The sequence below is a fragment of the Paramormyrops kingsleyae genome, chromosome 1 (genome assembly GCF_048594095.1).
Source record: "Paramormyrops kingsleyae isolate MSU_618 chromosome 1, PKINGS_0.4, whole genome shotgun sequence".
In the NCBI taxonomy this organism is placed as follows: Eukaryota; Metazoa; Chordata; class Actinopteri; order Osteoglossiformes; family Mormyridae; genus Paramormyrops; species Paramormyrops kingsleyae.
The window spans coordinates 4,509,094-4,532,171 of record NC_132797.1 but is presented as its reverse complement, the minus strand read 5'-3'; the positions used below and the strand labels follow the sequence as shown (position 1 = coordinate 4,532,171).

Here is a 23,078-nt window from a genome sequence, read left to right as displayed (position 1 = left end):
TGACATTGTTTACAGTGTGTGTGCATAGATTTTTCTTTGTGATCTCTCTCTGTCTCATATACTCACACACTCATTCAATGTGCATAGACACAAGCAATTATGCAAGTCTGTTTCATTTCGACATGACCACCTAACCAGGCTTTCCAAGATGGATGATGTTGGACAGTAGAGTGTTTTCACCAGACACATTTTGTACCTTGCGAGCAGCCTGCAGATGCTTCCTTGTCCAAAGCTGCAGCTGAGCTCAGAATTCCCCTGTCGATTTGTCCTTCCAAGGTCTGGTAACTCTTCAAAGCTAGATGCTCTTCCAAGGATTCTTGCCTTCAACATGGTTGATAGTCCTGCTAACAGCCCAGAAGTCTCCAAGCACAAGGTGTCCGTTGAGCTTGGGGACATCTGGACATTAATGTCTGCAATGACGTCTGATATGGGGTTGGTCAGATATTTAACATTTTTTTAGCAAGTGCTTTAGTCCAACGCAACATTTTTGAGACATCAATTAGGGTTAAGGGTCTTGATCAAAACCCCCATGGTAAAATCACTCTGCTCCCCCTGGGATTTGAATTGTTGATCTTCTGACCAGAGACACATTGTTCCACCCCACTAACCACATACCTGGTACCTGACTGACAGCTGAAAGGAAGCTTTATGACATTATGACTCCAGTTAAGCAATTAAGAGCCAATGTTCAACCAAACCCAACAAATCCTCTCAACCTGCACGGTTTGTCATGGCAATGTTAAGGGGTGCAGTAACATTCACGCCCTGAGAGGGGCATGCTAGTCTCAAATCTGGGCTCGTTTTCAAATCGCATCCTTACCAGCAGAGAGGCTTGGATATCCTCTTGACTTCTAGTTACAAATTTCTCTGGGCTGTTTGTTGAGAAAAAGTACAGTGTCTGCATCTCGGTGAAAAAACTAGACTTGATTTCATTCATCAGTGTATGCGTAGAAGCTATGATGTGTTTGGATGGTATTTCGACCCGATGCTCAGCCAGGCCCTGCCCCGCTGATGTTCTTGGTTTTCCTGCTCTTCTCCAGAGCGCTGTCCTCAGTGGTGGCCCTGGGCGCCAACATCATCTGCAACAAGATCCCGGGCCTGGCCCCACGGCAGCGGGCCATCTGCCAGAGCCGTCCGGACGCCATCATCGTCATCGGCGAGGGTGCGCAGCTGGGCATCAATGAGTGCCAGTACCAGTTCCGCTATGGACGCTGGAACTGCTCGGCCCTGGGGGAGAAGACGGTCTTCGGGCAGGAACTCCGAGTAGGTCAGTCTACTTTCCGGGGCAGGTCCGTGACCAGCATGACGGCACACAAACTGAAAAGCAAGGGAGTCCTGCATGGTGACAAAGCACCCGATGACAGGGGGACACGCACACAACGACAGATGGATGTGGTGTCAGTAGCATGGGGTGACTGTCACTCACGATGACGGACAAACACGGTGACAGAAGGCCTCGGGGATGGGGGACACAGTGATGGACTTCCATGTGGGTGGGCTGGATGGGTATCAACACGCCAACGCGGGAAGCGTCTGTGGGAAAACCCAGCACTCCTGATCCAGCAGGAGATTAAAATCAGCTCTCGGTGTCCGAGCTGTTCACATACATCTGTCAAAACCGCGGATTCCTCATCACGCAAAATGGGAAGATATCCCCAAAATGACTTTTTAGGGATTTTGTTGAAAGCAGTTGGAACCGTACTCTTAACACCACACTGCTAGTCTTGATGTTGATGGGGCAATGTACCATAGAACTTTTGGGGGGGGGCGGACTGAAAATGCAGTGATGACTAGTCACAAAATAATTTCCTACAAATAATGCAATTCAAACCAATAAAACTTTATTAATTAAAAACCTGAATTAAAATGGTTATATCTGAGTTTTTCAAAAGCAAACAGACAAGTTAAGTTGACGTGACTTAATGGCTCCCTCCCCCATGCACCCCCCCCTTCAGATGAGTTCCACGGTCCATGGATGAGGCACATTATGGTCGAAAACATGGCCTTGTATTCTTAGTTCTTCAGATTTTATTTCCTTTGAAAAAAGGTGCAGTATAAATGATATTGTAGATTAGGGAGTTGCTAATTGCATTGTTTCAGAAAGAATGTTTCTGGACAAAAATAGATGCAGACATCTGTTGTTAATCCAAGGATCCCAACCGTCACAACTGCTCATATTCACAAAGTGAGGATATATCCTTGGACCATATTTTAACACACCACTCATAAATTATATATTGGTCATAAATTATTCATTGTTTTACGGCCAGCTTTAATTCCATGTTCCTTAGCATTCAGCCATTTTGGAGGATGACCCCAGACTCTAGGGAATCAGGAACTTGCAGAAGGGTGAGGTCGCTGTTTGTCTGTTTCTTTAAATGATCTGAGATGAGGTGCTGGTTTGGAAGGTCACTGTGTGCATGAGAGGGCAGCAAGGGCATCTGAGAAGGTACAAATCTCCTGGCACCTGTCAGCACTGGGGAGCACCTGCCTATAAGGGGAAAAGACAGCATACCATTAATGACTTAGTAGTGATGGACAAAATGGCACTTCATGAACCATTTGCTGTATTTTTTGACTCCACTAGATGGCGCGCTCTGCTCAAAAAAGGACACAAAGCATGCCCTAAAGCAAGCCAAGAGCACCATCTAGTGGGGTAAAAAAATCACCAAATGGTTCGTCAGGCTTTATTTTGTCCATCACTACTTCAAAGGGTTTGTTTGGTCAAAAAATAATGAGTACAGATTAGTGACACTTTATTAGCCCCCCTGGGGAAATTCTCTTTACATCTACCCCTGCTTGCTCTCCAAGAGAATTATCTGCCTATGGAAAGGACTGAAATTTCAAGCAGTATATGAGCATAGCATGGGCGAAACCATAAATAATTAAATGATTTCAACAGTGCCTGTTGCTTTTATCGTGTTTCCCTTTGGGGGAAAATGGTTTGGTCTAAAGTGATGTGTGCTAATCTAACAGGTCCACAAACTAACGGACGTGACCTTTTCAGGATCGCGGAGCCCAGTCAATGGAAAGTAATTAAACCTTTTTGTATCCTACACTCTTAAATACATAGATGGATTTTACAGAAAGGGTGCCGATAGCCGCTTATGACGGCACCTCCGTACTGGCAGATCTACTTGACAGAAACGGTGTTTGACGTATGGTTAATGTACAAATGGATCAAAGCGTGTTTGCGGTTACATCCTTCAACAGTCGGCCCATTGTGAGCAGGGCACAGCTTTAAAGCGAAAGGCTGTTTACGCAACTTCAAAGTCCACCCAGCAGCGTCTCGATTCATCTCTACAGCCCCCACCCCCCGCCCCACCCAGCACATCAAGCCACGAAATATTATAAATGGCAGTTGCACTGCCGTGTGGTGCATTGGGCCACAGGTGCGATCTGTCGTGGGTCCAGAAAGGTGCAATTGAATCGCTTAGTAACCCTGGACAGGCTAATGGAAAATGCAATAAATACTACAATAAATACTACAATAAATACTAGTCTCAGAGCGACCCAAGATGTGCAACGTCTCCAAGCCCTTATTACAATGGTGCTGTTTTACTATAGTTACTCATTGTTGGACTTTCTTAATTGTTTGGGTTTTAGGGTGCTGAAATGATTCATCTTTGTTGTCACTTGAGAGACATTGCGTAAACGTACCAGCTGTTAGCTTTAGCTGTAGACGGAGCTGTCAGAGCCCAGGGTAGCCTCTCTCTGTATAAACAGTATCAAACCTCATACACAAGCTCGTACAAAGTACTGTGGAGGACAGCGGCCATGATCTGTGAGTAGCTTCACAACAGAAGAATCCACATTCTCGTAGCTACTGTTTTGGTGTAGTAAATGATTATCCCAACCGAGCCATGCATGCGGAGAGGCTTTGCGGTCTCCTTGACCTGCGATGACTCCCACTGGCTTTGCACCTTCTCGTGGTGGCGTCGCCTGCCAGGCAAAGTTATTTCTCGGGGGTCGGCGGCTTGGTTATAGTGAGGAGAGGGGCCTTGAGGGAGAGTAGGGAGCCGGAGTAAGCGGTCCAAGGTCTTCATCCCTGCAGGCGAGCTGGCTTCAGGGAAAGGAAAACACACTTCGGTACGGAATGTGGTAGAGCCCCACCCCCTCCCCCAGTTACCCCCCTCTCCCCCCACACCAACAACGTGTAAGCAACCAGCTCGATGAAAGGTGTGTCAGTCAGCAGGTACATTTAAGTAATATAGTAAAAGCCCCACACAGAGAGGAGTGCTTCAGTTTAAACAGTCTGCAGAACATTGAGAAACATCCTATCCAAATGTGTGGGACTATTCCAGGTACACAGCTCTGGTACATAAATCATACTTCATGCTACATATCACAGTATTATCTTCTGGCATGGACGACCTGAACAGGATCTGGTCAGTTTAACTGTGTCTTAAGAAGTATTTTTTTTTAAATCTGTGCTGTGGGAATATAAACTCTGTGCATTGTCTAACACAGAGCAATCCAACTGCATCTTATGCTGGCTACTGTTGCAACAAATCCTCCTCTTAGATCGAAATGACTTGATTCTGCTGCAAAAATATAATTATTATTATTATTATTGATGATAATAATAATACGTTTTATCTATATAGCGCCTTTCTCACACTCAAGGACGCTTTACAATACAAACAAAGATACAGAAAACAATGCACACGCAGCAACAACAATAACAACAGAACAACAACAAGAATGTTACGTAGTAGCAGTTACATTATAGCAAATAAGTTTGAGCGGGATGCATCTCCCAGCGACCATACCGGCTTATCGGGGTAACTCGTCGGATTTAAGGTAGTCTGGACAAAATGTAAGTGAAGGAGTATAAAGTCTATTTAAACTGTGGTACCTTAAATCCATAAAGAGACATTTATTCCGTGATGCGCTCTGATAGTAAAGTGTACAGGTGCCGGCAGGATTGGAGCTCGTGTAACGCAGAGCTGGGGCTTATGCACACGCAGGTATGTTACAAAAGTGATACGGTACAGGCTTCACGGGACAATTACAATATTGTGTATTAACAGACTGCATTACTTGGGTGTATTATCTGACATATATACAGATGTGTTTTCAAGAATCATTTATTAACGTACATAGTTTTTATATTGATGTAAACATCAATTCATAAGGAAGTGAGTAATGTCGTGCAATTGCAGTCAGTTCCCCAGATTTGTGTGTGTTAAAGAGCAGCAAAGTGGTGCAGTGGTTTGCACTGTTGCCTCACACGTCTGGGACCAGGGTTCGAGTCGCTGCTATGGCCATTGCATGTTCTCCCATTGTTGTGGGGTTTCCTTCAGATTCTTTAGTCCCCCTCCCCCCCAAAAAAAAAAAAAAACTTTTCAAAAACATGCTGGGATGAATTGGAGCTGCCAGAATTGCCCCTAGGTGTAAATGGTACGGTTTTGCCACCCTGTCCTGAACGGTTCCAGATCCCCCGAGACCCCGCATGGGACAAGCGTGTCCAGAAGAGGGATGGATGTGTCTATCGTGGCTTGACTTTCAAAACTGAAGTCAGAGCCCAGCCTGTAAAACCGCTTCAGGTGGGGGCTGCATATGCCGAGCAGGAAATGATGTCAGTGAGTGAGATGGCTACTGCATCATGCATATCATGTAGCTTTTGCCATTGTGCCAACTACAGAATATATGGCCATTCATGGGTTTTTGCAGGATAGTAAAAGCCTTTCAACAGGTTCAGTTCTAGTATAGCAGCCTTTTCTGCTAACCAGCCTTATACTGGTCGATTATGGTCAGGGGAACAAGGTCCAGGGACATAGTGTTTTGGAGCAATTGGCTGTAAATGCAGCAAGTAGGGGTAGCTTTAGGGTAACGTGAAACTTTTCTGTTTTTACTTAGGAGTAAGATACTTTGATTGTATTAGCATATGTTTTTAGATGGTATGAAGGTTTCTAACCAACAGACGATATCACTGTCTGTTCAACTGACAGAAGCACAACTTTACATGGAGTAATTTGCTTTTCTTTTGTGGTAAACTAAACAGCTGAAGTCCGCCAGAATGAACATTATACTCACATGCATCTGACAGTTTAAATATAAAATAGCCAGTCTTAAATATATCAAATTTTTTTGTCCTTTTTTCAGCATTTTCCTTTGATTTGTGGTGAAATTATATAAAAATTAAATGCAAAAGTAATAGTTATGTGGGATCTGAAGCTAATTTTGAATCTCTACCCCCAAAATCTCAACAATATTCCAAATGCTCTTGTTTTATCAAAATAATTAGCATGTGGGGTAATGCATGCTATAGCAGTTTAACGTGTAATCTTTGCCTCGTCAGCCAACATAAAGGAAATGCGTCTTGAAATATTAATCTTACCCAGCTGTGGATGTGAAACTTCCACCTCCGTCGTTCACATATCCTTTCCATGTTGACGCTAAATCTGAGACTCAAACTGATTGATTTCCCTTGGAAGTAAGCAATGCAAAAGGGTATTAAAGATAACACATGCAGTGCTCTGCCAGCATCAGTTCCAGTGTGTTCATCTTGGAGGCCCAAAGAAACGCACTCGCAAGAACTTTAGCGCCACGAATTAGCCTCACGGCCCAGTAGCCATTGTAACCAACATTAGCAGCAGCATTGGACCCGGTGGGCAGACGGCGCTATGCTAACAGTCTGCACTCGCGCTGCAGAAAACGGTTTTCAGCACCTTCTTTTGTTTCATTTGGTAGGAAACAAAGCACTTAGCACTTCTTTCCACAGCCTTCCAGTCTTTTGTGGTTCTATCAATCCTAGGGCCTCCACGGGGAGAGCAGAGTGTGGATTGTGGCCTCTGGCCTTCCTGGTTGAGCTGTGGGCCTCACAGTCAGACATTGGAAGATCCAGCAGGCTGCCTGGACTCTGCTGGAAAGCCATGGATTGGCTACGTGGTTCCAGACCCAGACAGATAGTCCCTGGTGGGGACTGAGCCTGGCTCAGGGGTTCCCTAGTCAGAACCACTCCTGATCCCTGCACTAGGATGACCACTAGCATGACTCTAAAAAGGAGAACACCCATTAATACTTGTTGGGGGGGGGGGGGTACATATCACTCAGACACGGAAGCTGAGAATTTTCTCTTTATCTCAATTAATAAAAATATTAATTGCAGGCCCATCCCATGCTGGCATCCGTAGTGCGTGTTTGTGGGAATTTCACATTTTTGGACGACCAGGGGTGGGGGAGAGAGGGGCTAGTTGCTGCCGGGGGGTGGGTAGGGGGGAGGGAGAAAAGAGGACAAGGGAGCTAAAATGCAGACAGGGAGCTAAAAGGAGGACAAGGAGGCAATAAAAAGGACAAGGGGGTAAAAAAGCTGGAGAAGGTGCTAAAAGGAGGACAAGGGGGGGAAAGTTGGATAAGGTGCTAAAAGGACGACAGGGGGCTAAAAGGAGGACAGGGGGCTAAAAGGAGGACAAGGAGGTAATAAAAAGGACAAGGGGGTAAAAAAGCTGGAGAAGGTGCTAAAAGGAGGACAAGGGGGGGAAAGTTGGATAAGGTGCTAAAAGGAGGACAAGGAGCTAAAAGGAGGACAAGGAGCTAAAAGGAGGACAGGGGGCTAAAAGGAGGACAAGGAGGCAATAAAAAGGGCAAGGGGGTAAAAAAGCTGGAGAAGGTGCTAAAAGAAGGAGAAGGGGGGAAAAGTTGGACAAGGAGCTAAAAGGAGGACAAGGAGGCAATAAAAAGGACAAGGGGGCAAAAAGGAGGACACCCAAGTCCGGACAGAGGACCAAAAAACCAGACTGTGTTGATGGAATTCGGATGAGTGGTCACACTGGGAGCGACACATCTGAAGAGATCTGCATCTGTGTATTCCTCACTGCGCAAGATCCAGTGTGAGGACCACTGCATCTTGAAGTGCTTGAAGCATTACAGACAAAATGTATATTAGAAAATTAACGACTAACAACCAAAACATCCAAAGTCATCCATTGATGAGTCTTTCTAAGAGATTTGCTTGCATCTGTAGACGAATAGTGCTTTTGGTTCAAGATTTTATTGTCATATGTGCAAGTACAGCGTACAAAGTACAATGAAATCCTTGCTTGAATGCTTTCTCCACAGACTACAGACAATTAACAGAGCAGTGTAACATTACAATACAATAAATACTAATTACAAAATACTAGCTACAATACGATATCTAACCACATAATATTCAACAACAAATAATAATACATTTAACAAGAGGTAGATGTGTGACAAAGCAAGGTAGCAAGACGAAGTGGCACGGTGGATAAAATACAGAAAATCCAGCAACAATTTTACAGAATTAGCAATAAGTAATAAGTGACAGGGCAAAGTGATCTGAGTAGCATAGAATCCAGTGGGTAGTCGGCGTAGCTAAATACTGAGGATGCAGTCTGCTATCGTTTACAAGCAGTAGCTCGTCAGTTTGCAGCAAGCCTTGGGTTGGCACTGGGCCAGAGGCCTTGACGAATCAGACAAGCACGCGGCTCTCGGCCACACTGCACCAGCTAAGAGCTCCACTGCCAGTGAACTCAGGTACACCTGCCGCGCTCCATTGATATTAGTTTTTATGTTGATGCTACATTTTTCCGAAGCTGCGTCTACGCAGCCGAGTGGAAAGGGCTCCGCAGGCCCAGACTCGCCCCGCGTCGACACGAAAGTGTCGAGGCTTGGTGCCACCAGTCCATGCCTTTCTGCAGAGATTTTAGGCCACGCCAATCTGTCTTAGGTTCTCACATGGCCTTCTGTGGCCCGATTTGGATCTCACTTGGCTCACAGCATCATTGACATGTTGCCAAACCTGTCACTTTAACACTCATTATTCACATTTGCGGCAGTTCATCATCACTGTCTTCCTCGCCCCTCTTCCTCATTATCCAAACCCCCCACACCGCAAATCCTCAGGCCTGTCACGCGGTAACGCCATGGAAACGAGCCTCGTGCAAAAACGCAAAAGGCTCGGCACAAATGCCGCAATGGCTCTCCTGTTAGGCAAGAACACGGCTTTGTGTGTGTTTTTTTTTTCGAGCCGAAAACCTCATATCCCACAACTTCGTCTGTAATTTGTCCCAAGCGTGCGCTCATAGCAACCGTACATAAAACGGAGTGGAAACCAGTAGTAGGTATTACTCAGCCGTGCACTCGCCATCCTGAGTGCCTTTTCATATGCCGGCCACAGGCTGCGCTACCACAGAGCACTTCATATAAAATATAGTTCAGTGCTGGTGTACTTTAAGGATACGTAACAATGGTAGTTTGGGTATTACAAGGTTTCTGACTGGCTGATGCACTCTATGCTACTGATAATTTTAGCACTCGATGGTATGCAAGTATCGATATTTTATCCAGTGTTTTAACTGTCATGTGCATAGATTAAAACACATTCCTCCCTTATTTTTTATGCTGGAGAATGTGACAATTCTAGCACATTATTCTCAAATGCTGATGCAATTTCAGGCATTTGGGGAGCTTAGCAGTTTTTTGTACCTTATAGCACGTTTTGTAAATGCTGAGTACATTTCCTCTCTATTTTCTCTCTATTTTCCTGGGTGGTGCAGTAAAGAGCCAACTGTAACTTGATGATGAGTTAATGAGCCCATTACTTTTTTTCACGCTGCACCCCCGCGAATAACCAGCAGGTGTCACTTTTTTCTTCTTCTTGCAAGCTCTCAATAGAAAAGAAGATACACATGGAATCCAAGTATGTTAAAGTTGTATTTTCATACGATTAGCATTAGAAATGCTGCTTTCCATTAGCAGCTTTCATTTTGACTTGATGTATAACTGTAGTGTCAACCCTTAAAAAAATAAATCCCATTTTTGCACTGTTTGATTCATCTCTCTAACTGTCATGCAATGAGCCAAATTTTCAGGGTCATCCAAACACACAGTGGTCTGCTTTTGAAATAATGTAGTGCGAGCTCTGTGTCCCAGCCGGATTTATGCGGGGTGCCTCACACGAGTGCCAGTCCGGGGGCCCCTTAAATGGCTTTTCCCCCAGCAGTTATACGAAGCGGGCTTCTTTTACGAGCGCTATGCGAGCGCACGGAGGCTGGTGGATCGGCCCGCTGGGCTCTCCGAGCGATCTGTGGCCTGGACCAGGTCCCACTGCGGCTCGCTCTGCGACTGGCCCCCTCACCACCCAACCCTACCACCCCCCGCCCCCCAGGGGAGTGCCGATTAAATCCTCAGATGGACTGCTTTCCATCACGTCTTTGGTCTGCTTAGATGACACTGACGTCTCCGTGGGAAGGGCGGGGGGGGGGGGGGGGCAGTTTAGTAGCCGAGTCCTAAGAAAATGCAAAAGTATTCATCCAAGGCTGGACCAGATGTTCCTAGACATTGGGAATGGGACAGGGAACCCTCTTCCTAGTGAGCTGTTGCTTATGGTTCTCCAGTCAGGGGTGATTCTGTGATTTTTTTAAGGTGGGGGGCACAAGAGGGGCCATAATTCGTACAGCAGAGTCAGCGCTATTATTAGCCAATGATATGTTTTGAATTGGTGCGTGACGGGGCGGGCACACTTGGGGGACCAATCAGCTTTCAGCTGGGGCCAGTGCCCCACCCTTGTATATGGCCCTGCCCCCAGTCCACAGCTGTGCTCTGACCGGATGCAGACAGACCAAGAGCTTGAGGCCTAAGCGTCATCCCCAGGGCTGGTGGCTATGTCTGAGCCACAAGTCGTCCCTGCGAAACCTTGGTTTGACGGTTTCTTTCTTTGCTGCCACATTCAGAAATGCTCCCCCCCCCCATAATGGTGACGTGCCAGAGAGGATGAGGCCAACACCATGCAGGTGATGGAGATGAAGGGGGAATTCCTGTAGCCAGGACCTCCTCGGGTCGACCGTAAGCCCATCGCGTGTCGGCAAAGTCCCGCTGAGGTGTCGCTCTGGACACTGCGACAAGCACTTGCCACTAAACTCCGTTAGACATCTGGTTTAATATTCCTCCATTCTTCACTCCAGCCCATTCCAAGTTCATTGAGGTTTTTCTGGTCAGTCCAATTTTCCACTGGCAGCTTGCAAGGATATCCCAGGGTGGTTCCACTAGAATCCAGTCAGGGCTCTGGGCTGGTCTGTTCCAGGTTTTTTTTTTATATCCTCTGCGTTTTATGAACCACAGGTTTGTGTAGCGAGCAGGAGAACCTTCTCGGGCACCGGGATCATGGCCTGGTGTCTCCTGGAGGAGCTGCTACACCATGGTAGAGATGTTCAGTGGTAGGGAGGCGTCCTGAGGGCATCCTGGGATATCCATCCGGAGCTGGTGGAGCGGCTCGCAAACGGGAAGGCGCAGGTCGGAAATCCATCAGCCAACTCATCAGCGGTTGCGGTGTCAAGTGAATGAATGAACAGGAAGCTTGAGTATGATGCTGTTACATCTGCTCTCCCGTTGATAAACAAGCAAAGCATGATCTAAGAATCACTTATTTGACAGAGAACTACTACGTATATATTTTCACCCAGGGACATAAATACTGGTAACAATGTTTGGAGAATCACATCTGTGGGCTTGTGGGTTACCAGTGTCAAACCCCCAGCTTCATCGTTGGATCCCCTCGTTACAATCATAGGTCAAAAAGACCGTTTTATCTCAGAAATCAACCCATAGTGCAGTTCTGTAACACCACGTCTACGGAGCCTCTCTCTCACCTCCGAGGTTACCTCCATAGCGCCAGATGGTGGTGAGTCAGAGCCCATTAGATGTCAGGGAGAGGATTAGCAGCAGACGGTCATGCGGGGACAAGCCTTGGCAATGGCATCCAGCACTGACCGCAGCTGGCCAAGACGTCGGTAGCTAGGCGAAGAATATCCAGCAAGTATGACCAAAGGCCAGTCAAGATGTAATGCTCAGAACTGTGCCTTTTTTAGCGTGTATCCATCATTAGGTTAGGGGACATCGGTGCTCTGCTGCTTGCTCCATGGTAGGTCAGAACAGAAGAGGATTGTGCTGGACCCCCAAGAGCACCCAGTGAGAAACCTGAACTGACTGGTTGTGTCGTCCAGAAGAATTTCAGCAGAATGTTGCTATTGCAATCAGTCCCACACATGCCATTGTGTAACTGCATTTTTGTGTTCCTGGGTTTGTTTCAGAACATTTAGAAGAAAAAATTTAACATTCTTTCATTATCATTCATGGTGTCCTGATTATTGTGCAACAGTCCGATTAATTCAGCATTTTTGGTTGGGCTTTAATCATACGCTGCTAACACTGATGTCACGCTAAGCCCACATTTGAGTCTTGGTTTGAAGAAGCCATTGAGATGGCAGCAGATGCGGATAGCTTTGTGCAATGGAAACGTCCATGTAGCACGCTGATATGCTGAAAAATAATGCGATAAAGAAGCCAAAAAAACCCCTTAACAACAAGATGCAAGTGCGCTTGTAACCACGTCTACTACAGCCGATCCATGATCTGCCTGTCAAAGTGGACGCTCCAAATGTAACCTCATCATTGAACCAAGTTACGGGTTAAAACACTTAAAGACACAGACAATTGACACTAATATCTGTACAAGGGCGGAGGAGGCTCTGTTGTGTTCATATAAGGTTTATGCCTAAACGGCTCCTGTCACACCAGTCAGCTTCACACCAATCACTGGCCTGAGAAATTCCGGACCTCGACATTTGAAGTCGCAGAACCCCCACTCTGATGTGGCTGGCTTGAAAGGTGCTTGCGGAAGAAATTCAGCACTTTGGACAGCACCTGAAGGAGTCTGTTCCCCTGGTAAATATTCAGGCACAGTCAAATCACAGGCCTAGCCACAAAACAAAGTCTGACTTGAGCTGCCCACTCCGGATTTACCGAGGTATGTGGGGCCCATGTGGAATATTTGGGGAATGAGATGATGCGTGTTAGGCCCATTTCTTCCAGAACCACACTGGGTACACCTTCTTCCTCTCTAGCTCCACTGAGAAGCACCTTATGTCCTGATGTCAGCAGTTCTGAATACCGCCCAGGAATAGGGAATTTCTTGTAGCTACTCTACAATGGCATCTCAGGTGCATAACAGGTGGACCGGGGATCATAAGGCCCATAAGATCTCAGGATGGGGGCCATTCTTAGACAGCATGCCTGTTCAAACAGTGGGTGGTTCAGTGAGTAGCCCTGGTGCAGCAAAACTCTGGGGTTGGGGGTTCAAGTCCCGCCTCTGCTCCGTGTGGCTGTGCCGTCTGCATGCTCTCCCTGTGTTGTATGTGTATTCGCTGGCCAGTCCGTGTTTCTCCCACAGTCCATAAATATGTTAGGAATCTGATGTGAATTCACAGTGGGACAGAAAGTTTGATTTTAATTCTTTGGTTCTTAAGCAAACAGCAAATCATAAATTAACCAAAATTATGTATTAGTAAATTGGATTTCACGAATGCAAAGATGTCAGAAAGGATGCATCCCGAGTTCATCCAAAATTGCATCTGTTGCGCGCTTTTTGAATTGGGGGCAATCGCATCGTGAACTTTTATGCCGGTGTATCGATGCGAATCGGTGAATCCTACCGTCCCGAAAATGTATAAATGGGTGAAGTTAAATGTGACTTTCTGGGGTGTAAAGTGGTCTATATTGGCGTCAAGTTGTTGTAGTTCTCAGGTTCATCGCTTTTCAATGGCCATGTTTTTTCCACCCCCCAGGCAGCCGGGAGGCGGCGTTCACCTACGCCATCACCGCGGCGGGAGCCGCACACGCCGTCACGGCGGCCTGCAGCCAAGGCAACCTGAGCCACTGCGGCTGCGACCGCGAAAAGCAGGGCTACTACAACCAGGAGGAGGGCTGGAAGTGGGGGGGCTGCTCAGCGGACGTCAAGTACGGCATCGCCTTCTCCCGCTGGTTTGTGGACGCCCGCGAGATCAAGAAAAACGCCCGGAGGCTGATGAACCTTCATAACAACGAGGCTGGCAGGAAGGTAACCTATCAAAGCATCGGTGCACGACTTTCGCATTTCATCTGCACACATCTTTCAGGTACAGGAATGACCAGGCAAATAGCCACATAGGAAAATAAAGGGTTTGAGCTCCTCTAAAATTGTTCTTGTTACCGATCAACACCTGGTCATGACATCCTGGGTCTTATCATATGTTGCATGAATGTCCAAGGGAAGAAGCGCACTTGTGGTCACCTAGCTGGATGATGGAGAGTCCAGAGCAGGACCTTGTTCTCCATGTCCTATCCATTATCCAGTCCCTGTCAATAAAAAAAAACAGTCTAGGCAGGGAATCACTGAAGATATATGTGCAATTGAGGGATGGAAGGATGGAGATGAGGACCTGGGTGCTTGACGGAAGATTGGGAAGCATTCCTCGAGCTGGGGGGGGGGGGGGGGGGGGGGGGGGGCGCACAGACATGAGCTATCCTGTCGAAGCCACAGCGACCGTCCAATCATGGGGACAGAGGCTTAGCCCACTGAGCCACACACCGCTCAATGAGGAACGAGCTAACAGGGCAGGGGGAGCAATGGAGCAGAGTTGTACTGGGATATGGTGCAGGCCAGATGGGGACAGTCTGGTTTTATTACTATATGTGAGACGCAGAGGAGCAGACCTGCGCTGGGGCTGAACTGCCCACTGTCCAAATTTAGCAACAGGCTGTATTTGTTTACAAAGTTAGGAGTGTCTGCCAGGAATCTGTGGACTTGGATTTAAACATTTCAGAAACAACTGCGCTTTTATATGAATCCCTTTCGATGGTTTTCAGCTATGTATAAAAACATAGACATAAACACAGAGTGAGCCACTCCTGCCATATGCCATGGAGGCAGGAGCTGAGGGTGCAGAGCGAACACTCTGCCGTCTAAGGAACGTCCCTTTGGCAAAGATCACTTTGAACTAACCTCCTACGACATGAATGATGTCCATCAGAAGCACGTCCTGATTTTGTCATGGTCGATGTGTCCCTGGCCCAATGAGGGAGGAGCTTGCATTTCAGTTGTTTGACCAATAACAGTTTTACCCTTAAACTGAAACTGCTGTAGGGCTCCAGTGCTGGCAGCCTTGTTTCTTGTGTCTTCTCTTGTCTGACGCATTTCATTGTAATTCTGACCCTGTGCTGACATACATATGACCAATAAATAAACCGATTTGAAGCTGATCTGATTTGCGTCTTCATCGTATGACATCACCGCATTCAGTAAAACCAGTGTCCCCGTTTTATTTGCGTATGCCGTTTGTTAAGGGACCTGTCACAGACACAGACAAAAGAAGAACATGCTTACCTGCAAAGGCAGTATGGAGCCGTGTAAGGGTGTGTCTGTATTTCATGAGGATAATAATAATAGTAACAAAATCGACAAGGCTTGAACCAGGACCCTTGCTCATAGGGTCACAGGGTTAGCTGGCTGAGACACACACTACCTTGAGTTTGAAAATGAGAAAAAAGCAGACCAAAGTGATGATGTCATACCCTGAAGACTGGTTAAAGAAGTGAAACGCAAGCCCATACCTTGTTGACCCAGGGAGACGTGGAAGTCGACATGGAGATATTGATGGATGTCAGGATATTATAAATCCAGGAATATCTGGCAGAGGAGAGAACAGTAACAGAGAGTGGCTGTGTATGGGGGAATTTAAGGCTTAAAATGAATTATTCGATTAGGTCACCACAGCAACCGTGACTAGTTCTGGCAATGCAAAACCTACTGGGGGTTGTAATGGAAGCATGCCCCATTTACCAAAGCCAGACCAAACCTCGCTTTCCAAATCCAGGCCAAAATCCACACCGTTCTTCCTGAATCTTGGGTCAGCGCTGGGGTGGAGTCTCCCCTTCAGTACTCAGGCTCTCCCAGGAAGGCTAAGAAGTGTGAACGCAGCTTCTGGTTCCCCCAACAAGAACTCCACAACACCCAGTGCCATTTTCGCCCCAGTGCTTTTTCCTGACCACCACAGCCGCAGTGATAGTGCTGTGACCCACCAGAAGTTTACGGCAGACAGGTCTGTGAACTTAAAGAAGATCCCAACAGAAGACATTGTAGAGGAATTCCATCAATATGGTTGCCAGCACTGAGTAACACTGAGCAATGTAACACTGACCCTCCCCCCTCCTAAGGTATCAAACACCCACCTGACATTCTCTTTCAGTAGCTTCTCCAAACTCCTTCCATGCACGAGCTTTCACCTCAGCTTCACCTTCAGTGCAGCCCTTCTAGCCTGTTGGTACCTTCTAGCTGTTTCAGGAGACCATCATGCAAGCTCTACCATGAAGGCCTCTTATAGGGGGAACCCTCTGATCTGCTGGGAAAGCCCCCAGCTGCACAGCCCTCAGACCTGGGACTTCCTAAGGTCTTTTCAGAATGAGGAATCCCAAAATAGTAGATACTCCACCCCTGATCAAGGGCCCACATCATGCATACTGGTTAAGCTAACACAACCCCCAACCTGGCTTTGCCAGTTGCATCCTAGTAACTATTTTGGACAAGGTACACTGGTTTTTCTGGGTACCTTTCATGGGGGGCTTTGTTGAGTGGTAGTTGGTCAGATTATTTCACCAAGAGAAGCTCTGTGGAGCTAGAGAAGAAGGATGTGAGCTTCAGAAAACATAACTCTGTGGATCACAAGCCCTTCCACCACGTTAACGTCATATTTCTCTGGGGCCTCATGTCCCGTACCAATAAAAAGGAGATTTTATAAACGGCAAACTTCACAAAAATACTCAGCTCTACCTTCTCGGGGTTACTTTAGTCTGGATGAAGTGTTTCATGAAAGTGAGTGGCATCTGGACGCCATTCCAGCCCAGTCTTGTCGAGAGGAATGCAGGCGGGACTGAAATCCACTCGTGTATTTCAGAAAGTGCAGATATGTGAGAAGCGAAACGGAACTTTACTGTAAGTGATCAAGGTTGCCTCCGGCGCAAGTACATTTACTGTAAAAATGAGTCAGAGATCCAATCAATAGCCCTACGATAGACTCAAAGGACCAATAAGAAATAGGGAGGTCACCGAATATCCATACCTCAACGAAGTACAGTCACATAGGAGTTTGGTTTATTGTCATCACTGCATAATTAAAAACATGCATTTAAAGAGCCAGTTGATACACATTTACCAGAGTATCACAAAAATAATTGCCCCACCACATTCTTCCACCATGCTTTCAGTCCCTAAACCCCATGCTCTGAATTAATCCTGTGACCTGCATTTGTTTTCGATATTTCTTTGTGCAATTTTTACCAGATGTCCTAAAACAGGAAACTGCTGGGTGGACACGACAGTGAACAGCATATGTGTTTGAAGAGCAGAAAACAGCACAGAGAAAAACCCTTAGAATTCATTCTTAAATGAGCTTCTTAACTAACTTCAAAAGACTTGCCTGTCTGAATGCAAGCGCTTCCATTTGTCTCGATGACGCTGAACTACTTGTTTTCCAAATGTTGATTTCTGTAGCGATGGAAGTTTCTGGACAACCCGCTTTTCTGTGTTCCTTTGCTGCATACGCAAACAGCCATCCGTCGGGTGGGTCTGCAGCTGGATCAGGGAACTGCAAGAAGAGCTGACCACCACACTTGTAACTTGACCATAACAGACTCTGGACATAGATACATGAGACACATAACTGTGCATGCTGACCATTGATCAGGAGGTAGATAACGTAGGGTGCAGTTGGATATTACCATTAAGTGGATTTTTCTGCTGGGATCTGGCTCAGAAGTGCCATCAATATGCTTCAAATGTACTATACATACATATTATATTTATTCCTACATTCCTCGCATTGCACTTTTGTTCACTTATCAACCACATATGTTCTTTGTATATCCATCAATCGGACTGTATGTGATAACTGTCTCGTCGAGACTGTATGTGATTGTCCTGCATGGGTGGCAGACCTGATCCATGGAGAGTCGCTCTGGCTGCGTGTTTCCTGAATGAGAGGTCATCCCAAAAACCCGAACCCCCAGCGGCTCTCCGTGGATCCGCCTCACCGCCCCTGTTCTACTGCATGTACGAGAGCCATTACCAACCGAACACAAATTCCCCGTGTATGTGAATCCTGATTCCAATTTTGGATCTTCAAAGCATGTTGAAATCCGTCCCATTAACCAGAGACTTCTTAAGCCTCGACAATATGACAATGAAATGGCCTTGAAGGTCCTTGAATTAAATCCTTGCCATCGTGTATTTGCATCAAGTTGCTGTCATGACTGTAGGTTTGAATGTTCACCCCCCTCCCCCCCCCCATTTCACATGGAATCCCATATACCAACAACACGCTGACAGTCTCTCAACATTGCAGAACAGACACCCACCCCCGCTCAGTTAATCCACACCCATGTTCTGAATGACTTCCAGACCTCCACATTAGAGTGATGGTGTCCATATGGCCAATTGGTTGCCCATTAATACCACCCATTTCTTTCCCTCCCCAGGTCCTAGAGGAGAGGATGAAACTGGAATGCAAATGCCATGGAGTCTCGGGATCCTGCACCACCAAGACCTGTTGGACCACGTTGCCCAAGTTCCGGGAGATTGGCTACATCCTGAAGGAGAAGTACAACGAGGCGGTGCATGTGGAGGTGGTGCGGGCCAGCCGTCTGCGGCAGCCCACCTTCCTGAAGGTCAAGAAGAGCCAGGGCTTCCGCAAGCCCACCGAGACCGACCTGGTCTACATCGACCGCTCGCCCAACTACTGCGAGGAGGACACCGCCACGGGCAGCGTGGGGACGCAGGGGCGCCTCTGCAACCGCACCTCGCCGCACACGGACGGCTGCGACCTCATGTGCTGCGGCCGCGGCTACAACACGCACCAGTACACTAAGGTGTGGCAGTGCAACTGCAAGTTCCAGTGGTGCTGCTTCGTCAAGTGCAACACCTGCAGCGAGCGAACGGAGGTGTTCACCTGCAAGTAGGGCCCGGTACGGAGGGCAGGAAGAAGCGAGATAAAGGCAGGGGGGGGCGCCAGAGGTCAGACCTGTGAAGTGCGACCGAGGGGAAGGAGGCGATATGGAGGGGAAAGGGAAGCCTGGATGCTGGAGACCTGGGGAAGGAAGAATCAAAAGGAGACAGCGGATCTAATGGGATGGAATTTACAATATCAACTCTTCATGGCATCGTTTTGCACATCAGACTTTGTTTTTGCTTTGGAAAAAAAGAGCTCAAGTATCAATAGGTAAAAGCCCACTTCATTACTGAAAAAGAATGATGTGTTCTTATGCACTGATGTCTCAAGACTGATAAAAATTGCGACAAAATAATGCCCCGGCGGGAACCATGCAGTGCGTTCTGGGATTTGTAGTCCTTGATGTTTCACAGTGAGATTGCGAAGGAACTCAGATTCCCAGAATACTGTGGAGTATGACAGTAGTTTTCCATAAAGCAAGGAGAAAGAGGCAGAGATTCTGTAGCATGGCAATTGATCAGTCTTCCTGTTTGAAAAGGAATGTTGGAGAGAAAAGGATAGAGAAAAGGTCAGTTGAGATGAAGAATGTTTGCATGGAGTCTATGGGCATGTGGAAGAGTTTGCCCGATTGGGCAGAGGTATCTCTGGCCTAGCCAATAGGAAAACAGAAAACTGGGAGCATGATAACTGTCCAGTCACACTGGAGCTGCTTGTTTGAACACTGAAAAATGAAAATGTCTATTTATGTAATAGTTATCTTTAAACGAAGCACTAACGGGTAGAAATGTCTTATTTTGTACTAAGTATAAAAAAACTTTAGTGACTGACTGAAGGTGCATATCTTTTGTAATTTACCCCCTTAGAAACAGTTTCATTGCTGCTGATGCCTTTTCTTTGGTGTCGTGTTCAATCAGTCAGAGGATTGCAGCAGAAGCATCTGCAGACCAACACAAAACATCCGTTAATTCTCGTCTCCACACTGCGTCCTTTTGCATTTTCAGTAAGTAGCAGGGAAGCTGTTTTTTCCTTTTTAGCCACCATCATCTTTCCTCGACCCCCATAGCATGAAGCGAGTGTGTCGCTGGATGCATCATACAGAGCTGCACTGAATCCTTCCTATTAAGGTATAACTTCGGTTCAAAGCTTAAATGAGTATTGCTCGAACATGAGTTTGGGATTAAACGCATCCGCTGGGTCCTTCCTTTTTCCTGCTGAGACGCTGAAATCCTTCCCGAAGTCGTTGCCCAGTTTCAGCGTTTCAGACGTCGTGGGTGGGCAGAGGGAGGGGGCTCCGGTCACGCCTGCACCTTGTCGGTTCCCAGCCCGGCGTAGTGCTGGGCGCGACTTTCATGCTCCATTCACAGCCCTAACCTGCCAAGTCAAATTCTCCGCTTAGAGCCAGTGGAATTTGGAAGACGTGACCAACATGCATGGGATAAGAAGGCTGATGTCATATTTTACCTAGAAACGTTACTCTTTAATAGAGTATCGCTAAGAGTAATATTAAGGTTTAATATTAAGTTGTTAAACACAGACACTAGAAATACTATGGATTTATATTTTTATAAGCAGTACTGGTTTCCGCACTTTACATTTATATTCAGAGAAAATAAAATCAGTCATTATTATCATTAGTATTATTTTTATTATTATTTTAAAGTGACTTTACTGTATGCTACCAGTTCAAAGAAATGTTTGTTTTTTAAGTACTGAAAATCACAGAGGAACCTGAACTATTGCCTGAAATGGAATATTAGTATGAATTTCAAAAGAAACAATGTTTACTTTGTAGATAAGCCACTTCTCCTGTCTTTCCCCCCCATCAAGTTCTCAGAATTAGAACATTTAAAAAAATTTTATTTCATAAGCTGGTTGTGTACAGAGAATAATATTCAGTCAACTGCGATATTTCTACAACGCTGCAATGTATAGTACTAAGTTAATAAATGAATAAATAAGTTATTAGTTTCTGGTTGGAATAAACCCTGCTAGTTACGAATACGAGTGTAAAAGTTAATTGACCACGCAAGTGAAATCTTCTTTGCCCTAGTGGCACATGACTTATAGCCACTGAAGGATTTAACAGCTCGTTAATTATAATAGCTACTGAAGGCATTAACGGCTCATTAATAATAATATGAATAATAAACATCTTCATCATCACCTCAGTCAGTCTGTAACTCCATTTCACATTTACTGGATTCCTCTACTCATTTTCCAGGGCTTGAAAATCAATTGTTTGGCTGCAGGTTGTACATGTTCACCCTATTTCTCTAACATGCTGAATATTAAAAACTGAAGAAACATATAAGGTACAGTACCAGTCAAAAGTCTGGATACTGAAAATCATTTGTTTTTCAACAAGATACAAACCCTGAACACACCTTGAGTTTATGTAAGTGCTGTATCATCCTGTGAATAAGCAAAGAGATGGAGTGCTGTGACAGATGACCAGGCCCCCACAGTCCCTCCACCTAAACCCTATAGAGCTGGTTTGGGATCAGTGGGGTTAAAGAGTAAGAGCAAGGTAGCCAACCTGTGCCCAGAACTTGTGGGAACTCCTTCAGGCCTATTGTAGAAGCATTTCAGCTGGCTACATCTGGAAGATGGCTGAGAGAAAGCCGAGAGTCTGCAATGCTGTCAAGGGGAATGAACACGTCTCTTGGTTGTTGCATTATTTGATATGTATTACTTCATTGCCTCAAGGCCTTTTCCCATAAGGTGAATTACATAGCTAAAACAAAGACAAATGCATTAAAAGCAGATATATCCAGACTTATACCTGGTACTGTACATATTTTTTATATGTATGTATTTAAACCCTTAATTTGAAATTATTCTTAAAGTATTATTCACCCCAGGATAGCTTGCTGAAGTAAAAAAATGTTTTTCATTCTATGGCATCTTATACTCTGCAATGACATTGTAATTCCTTGAAGTTTCATGCCTTTGAAAGCACAATTTTAGCATTCATGGAAATAAAGAAAAGGAAATAAAATTATATACGGCATATTTTTGCAAATAAACAAACCAACAACATGAAAGACTGGTTCATAGAGGTACAGTCCTGGGTTCAAGATTATGTTAGAAAGCGTCCCAGCATCTAGTTTGGGCTCAGCTGCAGTGGGATGAGCTGGTGGAACTGGCATCCTACACAACCTGTTGAATCCACATTTAAGTGCCATGTTCCATATCCTTAAATAGGTACATTTATTTTTTCAGGAGTGTTCGAGAGCTACTTACAGATGCCTCAGAAAAAGTGGACTTCTGAATATATCTTGAAGCAAAACTTCACAGAAGTCTAGAAAGCATTTAACTGTGCTGAAAAAAATATCTAATAGTGTTTTGTAACTGCTCACTTTTGAGAAAACAACGTTTTGTGACGTGGAAATCTCATCAGTGATGTTGCCGTTTAAAACAGCCACTGGTGCTTCCTGATTAAGTGAGGCGGCCCGAAGTTTTGTGAGGGATCTACTTCATGCAGCAGAAATGAGAGTCCACTTCATACTGTGAGGGTGCAGCATCATGGTCGGAATCACGCTGTATCATTGTCTGAATACGCTTCTGGTTTCTCAATAATAATACCATCTTCCTGCAGTGTATGATCCCTAAAAGCCAGCAAGGGCCAACTCTGGAAGCATCTGCACACATATCTGTGATTTTGGGGTCCTGGATCCAAAAGGGCTCCTGACTGCACTGACCCGCATCTCTAAGCCCATTAACTGATGGCTGAAGAATCAGAATGTTTATCCGGCTTTTCAATCTACAATACGAGTCAAACTCCCCAGTGAAGCCAAAAATCGACTCTTGCTTCACTAGAATTCCATGGTGTCTACAGTTGTAATACTTTATCAAATTCATAACAGTGCCCATGAATCCAATAAAAAATTCAGTAAATTATTACACATCTAAGACACCCCTCCACGCAAGCCTCAGGTGCACATACCATTGTGCAAAAAATTAATACATTATATCCAAATTAGAAATCAGAAATATATTATCTATCACATTCAAGTTTAAGGCTGCAAATCAATGAATTAAATATATAGAATACCAACAAAGAAGTTTGGTTTTGTAAGAAAATTCAGTATCAGTGCAGTAATAATATAGGTAATCAAGACTGGTACTAGCTTAATATGCTTGGAAGCGAGCCAATAGCCTCTTGGCTTAGAAATAGAAGCGGCTGATTGGTTTAAATGCTCGGTTTGACCCAAATTATTTATCACCGCTAATCACATGCATAAGGTGCATTTTGGAAAGCGGCAGTCCCCGAGCCGTGAATGGAAGGCCGGG

At 45.6% G+C, this 23,078-nt stretch overlaps 1 protein-coding gene across 2 annotated transcripts in view; it reads left to right on the top strand.

The window, feature by feature from the left end:
* Positions 1 to 21,834, top strand: part of LOC111833231 (protein Wnt-7b-like) — a 28,484-nt gene extending 6,650 nt beyond the window's left edge. For both annotated transcript variants that reach the window (XM_023791279.2, XM_023791278.2), the window contains exons 2-4: positions 1,041 to 1,267; positions 13,593 to 13,864; positions 18,316 to 21,834. In XM_023791279.2, coding sequence (XP_023647047.1) covers positions 1,041 to 1,267; positions 13,593 to 13,864; positions 18,316 to 18,795 — 979 coding nt within the window. In that variant the 3' untranslated portion in view covers positions 18,796 to 21,834. The remainder of the gene's footprint in view (positions 1 to 1,040; positions 1,268 to 13,592; positions 13,865 to 18,315) is intronic.
* Positions 21,835 to 23,078: the final 1,244 nt, after the last annotated feature.